Source organism: Leopardus geoffroyi, chromosome C1 (assembly GCF_018350155.1).
Source record: "Leopardus geoffroyi isolate Oge1 chromosome C1, O.geoffroyi_Oge1_pat1.0, whole genome shotgun sequence".
NCBI classification, from domain to species: domain Eukaryota; kingdom Metazoa; phylum Chordata; class Mammalia; order Carnivora; family Felidae; genus Leopardus; species Leopardus geoffroyi.
In genome coordinates this window covers 65,436,346-65,446,281 of record NC_059328.1, presented here as the reverse complement: position 1 = coordinate 65,446,281, position 9,936 = coordinate 65,436,346, and the positions used below count along the sequence as shown (strand labels likewise).

Below are 9,936 nucleotides of genomic sequence, written 5' to 3'. Positions count from 1 at the left end.
AAATGTTCATAGCAGCATTATTCACAACGGCCAAAAAATGGAAATAACCTAAATGCCCATCAGCTAATAAATGGATAAATAAAATGTGGTATCTCCATAGAACAGAACATTATTTGGCCATAAAAAAGGAATCATCAGAAGTACTGATACATGATGTAACACGGATGTACCTTGAATACGTCATGCTAAGTGAAAGAAGCTACGTGAAAAAAAGCCACACATTCTTTGATCCCATTTATACTAGATGTCCAGAATACACATCTCTAATCCATAGAGACAGAAAGTAGATTTGTGTTTGCCAGACACTGAAGAATAGGAAGTGAGTGCTAATGGATATGGAATTTCTTTTTCAGATGATGAAAAGTTCTGGACTCAGTGGTTATGTAACCACTTAACTATATACTTTTAAAAAGGTAAGCTTATGGCATGTCAATTATATTGCAGTAAGGCTGTAAAAAGCATGTGTTAATTACAACCTATTGACTTTCTAAAGGACTCTTAGTCTGCTAAAGAGTGATAGGATCCAGTATAGCTTGTACATATATCAATCATCCTGAAAACTACTTTTGAACCAAAAACTTTGTTTCAAGACATCACTCTTACTCTAGTTAAAAGAAAAAGAAAACAATTTTTTAAACATAAATATATTTAAAAAATTAAAACACCTAAGAAATGCAATCTATGTATATGAAAAAGTAAAATATTTATATGCATAACAAGTAGTAGCAACATCATTCATAAGCAGCAGTTAGTGTTTATTTTCCCCATATTTTGGTTTAACACCATAGTGGTACTTTATTCTTTTTAGGGAAATTGCATAAGGTACATATAGCATATTATCAGTAAGTTATAGAAGACTGTATAATTGGAAAATTAATTCCAAGTAACAATATTTCCTCTAAAAACACATTTATTATTAAACAAATTATTTTAAACTAGTGGACAGTAAAATGTGCCTATAATTTATTAAGTCCAAGATATATAGTCAACTTGCATAAAATTACATATGGCATTTTAAAAACAGCCTATTTCTAAAATATCAGTAATTCAGGCAATTGGGATTTCCACAGGAGATAAATTGCCGTTAATTTCCTTTTTATGATGAAAATGTCTGCCTTAAGAACATTACAACTATGTTATTAAGAAATGCTACAGCATACTTTAAAAATCAAAATGGTGAAACATATGCATTAGTATATTCTTTATGGGTACCAGCCCTATAGCAGCATTTCAGATGGAGATTTAAATCTAGTCAACCACATTTCCAAATGACTTGGGCTTTAATTTTCTAGAAATATATATCACATGGGTAGTTTAGTTAAGAATTTAAATTTCCATTATAAATGAGAACCTATCATACTGATAAAGATAAAAGAAATAAAGTACTTTAGGATAGGCTAGTACTTTATTAGAAATATATCCACTAACTCCACAAAAACAAATTTTACATGAAGCAAAATACTAAAAATTTCTGATTTGGGAGAAATGAAATAAAATACAGTGAATAGGTTTCTCTTCATCTCTAACTGTAAAAATCCCTTTTGCCTATTTATTTGACCCGTCTCTATTCATGCAATTTAATGAATCCTCAAAATAATTTACACATCTTTATACAGAATTCACATCTACATCAGTAAACTGCCAGTCCTTTTATATTTTCAGTGCCTTATCAAAATATGGGTAACAAAGTTTTTCATTCTATGAGGCAGGAAGATGTTTCCTAAGTACTTCTTTGGATGATGAGGATATAGTATCTGGGAAGGACACCTCAAATTCTATTAGAAGGTCACCACGCTGGTCAGGATTTTTTGGAAATGGCAGCCCATATCCAATAATTCTTCTCCTCATTCCAGGTTTCACAATATCATTTATTGACATAGGTATGGTTCTTCCATCCATTGTTGGCACGTTAATTGAGCAGCCACACAATGCCTAAAATAGACCAAATAAAATGAACAAACTCCAAAACTTAAAAAACGCAACAAAAATATAACCAAGTATGAAGAATGAAACCACTAAGGTAAAACATTAACCTCTAAAAGAATATCAATAATTGTAAGACTTTTTCCCTGTTAACAAATCTCTTTAGGACATGCATGATCAGACATATTATAAAAGAAGGAAAGGAGAAGGGGAAGGAAGGAAAAGGAAAGAGAAGCAAAGGATGTCTTCCACTATGCCCTGAAATGAAATGGAATGTTTGAGGCTGCCATTACAACATTCAAAATGCAGGGATGGAAATGGACAAGAAAAGAGGGAGAAATTTAGGAAAGGAATAGAATAAGAGTAAATACCTACTTCTCTGGAAGGAAAAATATTAGGATAAGAAATACATTTATTGGTTTAGTCAACAAATGTTTACTGAGTGCGTACTATATGCCACACATTCCTGCTAGATGCTGAGCTAAGGGACCATGAACAGGGACCCCACCTCAGGGAATGCACAAGGAACTCAGAAGCAAACCAGTAATAACAATACAGTATATATAACATTGGCACAGAGGTGCAGAAGTCTTTTGTGAGACAAAGGGCACCCATCATACCCCCTTATCTTCTGACAGTACGGAATGAGCTAAGCTTTGGACTGTTAGCAAGTATTGAAGCAGAGTGAGGAACAACAGTGTTCCATAGACTAGAGCTCAGACAATGACATAGATGTATATAAGATAATAATAGAGCAAACTTAGGGAAATGTATATACATTTATGGGTAGAAACAGAGGGAGACAAAATCCCAAGCAGGCTCCACGCTGTTAGCTTAAACTCACAAACCATTAGATCATGACCTAAGCTGAAATGAAGTCAGACGCTTAACAGACTGAGACACCAAGGCACCCCTAAAATGACCTTTCATTTTAAGCTAAAAAGTTTGGACTTTATGATAGATGCTATGTGGAATTATTCAAGAATTTTAAGCAGGGAAGTGACATGGCCATATATGCAGGATTATAATGCAATTTGAAAAACAGTATCTAAAAACAGAACAAATAAGAACTTATAAAGCAGTACCTTTAACAATTATTTTAAATTAATATCTTTTTGTTATATAAGTATTACTCCAAATTAACAATTTTGGGGAAAACCTTATACATGGAATAAGGTGATAAAATTCCAATGTATATCTCATAAACCATATCTATAAAAACTGAGTAGAGTTAACCCAATATTAGGTTTCATAGTACGTAACCCAGTTAGCACTTAAAGTTGGCATTTAAATTGCTAGTACAGGTAACTAAACTTAGAAAATATAATCCTACCCATGAGAGAGGCATTATAGGCGTGCCTGGGTGGCTGTCGGTTGAGCATCTGACTTTGGCTCAGGGCATGATCTCATGGTTTGTGGATTTGAGCCCTGCGTTGGGCTCTCTGCTGTCAGCAAAGAGCCCACTTCAGATCTTCTGTTCCCCTCTCTCTCTGCCCCTCCCCCACTCACACGCACACATGCGCGCTCTCTCTCTCTCTCTCCCTCTCTCAAATAAACAAACACTAAAAAAAAAAAAAGAGGTATTATAGTACTACCTCTGGGGGTTCTTGTGAGAATTTAAATAACATACTAAACATTTAATAAATATTAGCTATTGTTTAAATAAATTCCCTAAGATCAGATGCATAATTCTGTCTGGTTTCAGAATCCCTGGTGCTACTAACTTACCTCTCGTAAAGTAATTTTAGCAGTGTAAATTATATTTGATCCATCCCTTTTAAATTTTGGGTGATCTTTATCTTTAATGATAAAAACAATGTCTGCTGGAATACTAGTTGGCGTTTCATCTCCTTCCCTTGGAAAAGTAATTTTGGTGCCTTCTTTCCACCCTTTCTTAATCTCGATGGTGAGAATTTTGTCCTCAGATCTATAACTCCTTCCATCAGGATTTAACCTTTTTCGAGAAATCTTCATCCGTTTGGTACAACCACTATATATTTCTTCAAGTGATACTCTAAGTTCATGAATAACTGGAGGATCTTGTTTAATGCGGGATGGTCCCACAGAATTCCTGTCTCTCGGATATCCATTCATGCTGAATCCAAAGGCAGTAAAAGGATCTCCATCTACTTCCATTTCATCAGAATCTCTACCACCAGGCATCCGTCTTCCAAAGAAAATTTCAAAGGGATTGGAACCTCCAAAGAATGCTGCAAACGTGGCATGAGGGTCACCGTGAAAGGTGTACCGGAAGGTACCTCCTTGTCCATCAGTACCTCCTGCTCCTCCTTTCAACCCTAAATGAACAAATAAACGTGATTAGAAAAAAGCTTGCAACTCTCGAAAGTTAAACTTTCAAAGTTGTATCCCTAATAAAATTTTGGCCACCTTAGGTTATAATTTATTAAGATTGGCCAGAAATGCCATTGTAACTAAATACAGAACAGTTACCTAACTTTTGATCATTCCATCCTAAGTTAAATGTTTAGCTTTCAAATTCTTCCTCCACATCCCCATCTTTAGTGATAATTTATTCCTGAATCTTTGTTCTATACATAAATAAGAAAATAAAGTCAGGAACCTCTTGTTTCAGAAACCACTGGTTTGATAACCTGACGTATGTAAGTTTTCAAAAGACGACAATTGAAAGGTCTTTGGTAATAGATGCAAAATGCATAACTTAAATCTTTATCATTATAGAGCATAATCAATAATATAAAATACCATATTCATACTAACTAGCTTCATTTTAGATCATCTTTTACTTTAAGAATTAAAATAGAACTCTTTCTGTGGCAGAAAGGGGAAAAAATTTTATTAGGACACATTATGAAAAATGTTTCTTTAAACTGTTACCCTACTCTAGCTAACAAAATTGTTTAGGCATATTGTGTGATAGCATTAATTTCAACACTATGTAGAAAGAAGACTAACATCAAGAGCTGTAAACACTTTGTAAGTCCTTTGGACTGGTTATTTCTGTCTGTTGTGCACAACTTGCTTCAGACTCTGAGATAGTGAACTTTTGACCCTGTTCTTTAAGATTCAACTAAGTAATATATAGTTCACAAACAATTATACTTTTGAGGCTGCATTTTCTGCTATATACTAAAGACAGTTTCTGTTAAAGACCCATCAAACATTAGTATAGTGGTCTTTTAAAGGATCAATACTGACAAGGATTTATATCATTATAGTAGTAGCAAAGTTTCTGAATGAGCCTTACGGGCATTCCTGACCAAGGAAACAAGGAGGAATAGAATCTAAAAATTTTAAACTGTGATAAATTCAAGAGATTAAGAGATTCCAATATCTTCAAACAGTGAGTAATTTGAGGGCAGGAAATACATTCTATTCATTTTTGCATTGCTCACATATACAGGGCTGAAAACGATGGCGCTCATGTTTATTGACTAGAGAATAAACTAATTCTTAAAGTGTGTTTAAACTTTGAAAGGGATCTTGAATGTCGGGATAGAGAAGAGGCAAAAGCTATATAAAGTATAATCACACATACACATACATGAGAGATTTAATAATAAAAAAATTATACTGGAATCACTAAGCATGCTTTCAAAGAGATTTAGTTTTGCATGTTTTATTCTATTTGGCTTCTTCCATTAAAAAGTTTACATATAGTATGGAAGTATTGAATCATTGTATTGTACACCCAAATCTAATATAACAGTGTATGTTAACTGGAATAAAAATTAAAATTTCAAAACAAACATATATATATATATATATTCTTTTTCATCCAACAGTCTCAACTGATGTTTAAATTTTTACCTTCATCCATGAATAAAAATCTGGAGAGACTAAGAAAAATTTAATAATCTGAAAAACTGTTAAAATATGTATTGAATGATACATCCAAATAGCAGTTAGGATGTTCCTTTCAGAAAGAGAATGACAAGTATAAGCAGGACAAGGAGTTTTAACATGCAGCTCACACAAAACTTCTTTTTATAATTTTTAGTGGTACAGTTTTAACTCCAAATGTTAAAAAAAGATAGTGACAGAGTTTTATAAATGACAAGTTATGTATATAGCTCAAGGTCATGACCAATGTGACTGAACCAATGCTTAAATTACTTCAATCATTTCATCTTTTATCCCACAAATATAATAGAGTATAATAGTTTAAGAACGAGTTGAGTACATTAGCTTGCCCAATCTAACTCTCTACAAGACAAAATCTAAATAATTTGGACTCATAATAAATTCATGAGAAGAAAGAACAACATTTTAAGTTATTACACTATGGGTTTGGCTTTTCCTTAAAACCTCTTCTCTTCTCTGCCAAAAATGGTAACTCAGTCAGGATTACAGAGGCCCTGAGAAGATTCACACAGTCTGAAGTGACATTTATCAAAGCTGACAATGGAGCTTTGAGGTTTTCCTTGACACTAAACAGTCAAGTACATACATCGCTCAGATTAAGTACAAGGCTACTACAATGACTGAGAAAATCATACCAATATTCATAACAATATAACATGAATTATTATGTAAGTATCACTTGATTGCCTAGCACCTGAATTATAACAGGCATGTTATCAACTATACAGTCAACTCTTTATGACATACATTTTGAGTGCTCATGGAAAATTTTAATATTCAACTGGATTCCCTCTGTTCTCCAAAATATTTTCTAGACACCATCATCACTTTTCATGATAAAGAATATACTCTGGAATCAACATTTGCCCATGCTGTGTAGCAAGACTGCTATTATTTAAAAACAAACCAACCAATTTGCTATCCAAAAACAAGTATGTGTTTGGTATACTCTCCATAACAATAATTTCCACTAGTTAGTTGAAAGTTTGTCAAAAGAAGCAGCACTGGAGAAGAATTAGGATTTCAAAGAAAAAAATTACAGGACTTTAACAACTCTTACTTTAAGGAGACTTGATATGTAAAAATCTAGATTTATAGCAAGACTTACAAAGTTACTAGAATAATGAGATCCTTTAAGTAGTCTTGACTCAAAAATTCAACTTATTTTTAAAAATACATAGCAAATAAAGAGATTCAGTTGAATACATAAAGAAGGAACAAGTGAGTATAAAGATTAGTATACTAAACACAAGTTTGATCATTATAAATACTACCTTTCAGTAGCTAAAGAAAGTTACTCAATAAACTACATACCGAAAAAAGGCATAAAGGAAAAGAAATCTAGGATCTAGGGTTACAGATCTAGGATGCTGTAAGGAGGCATTACTGAAAGTCTTTTTTTTTTTTTTAAGCATTTTAATACAAACTTCTATTGAAATCCATTGAACCACAAACCTAAAACCTTATAGGAGATACAGGTTCAAAATCCAATTTTAAATTTCTGTAGTTGTGGGTGTTTTTTGTTTTTAAATGATTCAACTATGGAGCACATTTCTCTATTTTTAAAAATAGCTTAATTTATTACATACTATAAAATTAACCCATTGCAAATATATAAATCAGTGATTTTAGTAAAGTTGTAGAGTTGTGCAGCCATCATCACAATCCAAGTATAGATCATTTCCATCAACCTAACCAGTTCTCTACTTTCTATTTGTAGCTGATCCCTGCTCCCACTTCTAGCACTAGGCAACCCATTGATACACTTGCTTTCTCTATAAATGTGCCTCTTCCATGCATTTCAATAAATGAAATCATAGCATATGTAGCCTCTGACATCTGACTTCTTTTATCTAGCATAGTTTTTGAGGTTCATCCATGTTATAGCATGTTTCATTAAATCAATCTTTTTAATGCTAAGTAGTATACCAGTGTGTCCGTGTGTATGTACACACATACATATATATCACATTTTGTTCATCCAGTTAATGATAGTACTTTTAAATTGTTCCCAGTTTGGGGCCATTACAACTAATGCTGCTATGAACATTCATGTACATATCTTTTTGTGGACCTATGTTTTCATTTCTCTTTTACAGATTCCTACGAGCAGAACTGCTGGGTCATACGGTAAATTTAAAACATCTTTAGTTTTGTCCAAAAATTTTAAAACCCAGCATTTAAAACTGTGGATATTAGAGATTTTCAAAACATGAATAAACTGGATCACTGGTTCTCTTAGTCTCTAAATATATAAATTTAGTATGTTCAACTCATATACTTCTCAGTTCATGGTTCCTGTTCCCACTGTCCTAGGCCTTGACAGCGAGTGTAATAACCGGGGGAAACAAGTATATCATATAAATTACTAATAGTTCCAGAGTCCTAACATTCAGTGTTTCGTTACTACTGGAGAAACACATAGAGCTATGGAACCAGGCCTGCAGATACAAACTGACCAATGAAAGGCAAAGAGAAAAAATGTTTTCCCACATTTAAACAGTATACCTAAAAGGGATTTTTTCAAAGAATAAATGAGCTATTCTGAATAAAGAGCAAATAAATATAATGCTTTTCTGTAAAGGAAGAATACTTTTGAAAAAATAATCAAATAACTTTCATTTAACTGTATTTTCAAATAACTCCTAACTAGAGAATGATATTTCTGAATATATTTCAATGCTTTAAAAAATTTATTCTCCCCTCTCTATTACCTTTATTGTTTATGACAATTATCTGAATCAAGAACAAAAAAAGATTCAGGGTACAGAGATGATACTGCTTTTGTTCTTTAAAAATTCACTCACTGTGATGATGACCAGTAAAAATCAAACTAGAGAAATACTACTGAAGAGAAACACTATTAAGAGGTAATATTAAGCCAAAAAAAATGTCTCATTGGATGACTTGAAAATTCTGGAGATAAATATCCTTAGTATACACTGAATTCTATGGCTTCGTCATAAACAAACTTGAGCCATCAGGGAGATGTGGGTTAAGCAGTGGATATCTGCTTTTTCTTGGGAATGTATAGTGTTGCTTCATGTTTGTGAATTCCTTTACAAAATCACAAATAACTTCTTCAGAAAGAGTATATTATAAGTATCTCACAATCCTGCTTAGCTTTTGAGATGAACCAAATCGTATTTTGATTAGTATGGCCATAAGGAATAAGCAGAAATGAACTGGCCATTATTTGCCTTTTTCAATATTTATCTTGTAAGAGCCTGACACTGCAGGTCCTCATCACCAACAATAGAAACTACAATTTAAGGCAACTCAGATCAAAAAGAAAAACAAAACAAAACAAAAAGAAAAAAGTTTCTACACAATCACGCTGCTTATATAAATTTTTTTTTTTTTTTAAATGAGTTAGTGCTTCACTGTATTTTAGGGTATATTTCTAATTGGGAAAATTTTACGTTAAATGCAATAAAGGAGACAAAGAAATAACAAAAAAGTTTTCATAACTACAATGATTTAAAAGAGAACATTTTGGGAGGAAAAAAAATAATGAAATAACTTGGTCCTGATTTGAAATGTTAAAAATCCCAGAACCTATAGGAATTAAAGTGTTTTTGTTGTTGCTGTTAATTAGCAATTTAAAATAGTCTTCATAGCTACATTTATATGGAGATGATGGACAAATTTAATTTAAAATCCAGAATGATAAAAGGATAATCTTAAATAACCCCTGTTTACTGTATTCAACTAGTTTCTGATCTCACAGTGCAAGAAACAAAAGTATGGCAGGGAGAGGAAAGGGAAGTTGTCACGCTTTCCTCAATACCTAGATAGTAAAATTTCAAAAGAAATAATGTTACCTAAAAGTAAATCAATAATTGTTCTAACTAGGTGGCCATTTTAGGTCAAAAATTGTATTTCTGAGATCTCAGTTTCTTGGCACACACTTACTGTTTACAATTAAGCTAAAAACTTGTTCTGGTATTTTATGACATCAGGAAAATTCTTTCCTCTCCAGGCGGAATGCCAAAAACAACTACAGCTGAATGCCTGGGCCTTCTGCTTCTCAGGGAGACGATTCTGTATTGTTCCATCTAAACTAAATTGCTATCAGAAAGGCAAAAAACTTCTCTCGTTTTTGCAAATAAAATATAAACTACACAGAATGTGAACTGCCAATGTTAAAATTTTAAATGACTGAAGGAT

At 32.7% G+C, this 9,936-nt stretch overlaps 1 protein-coding gene across 5 annotated transcripts in view; it reads right to left on the bottom strand.

The window, feature by feature from the left end:
• Positions 1–734: 734 nt before the first annotated feature.
• DNAJB4 (DnaJ heat shock protein family (Hsp40) member B4) overlaps positions 735–9,936 on the bottom strand; it is a 48,795-nt gene continuing 39,593 nt past the window's right edge. For all 5 annotated transcript variants that reach the window (XM_045477961.1, XM_045477965.1, XM_045477962.1 and 2 more), the window contains 2 exons: positions 3,652–4,220; positions 735–1,932 (listed from right to left, as the gene is read on the bottom strand). In XM_045477961.1, the coding sequence (XP_045333917.1) occupies positions 1,699–1,932; positions 3,652–4,220 (803 nt within the window). In that variant the 3' untranslated portion in view covers positions 735–1,698. The remainder of the gene's footprint in view (positions 1,933–3,651; positions 4,221–9,936) is intronic.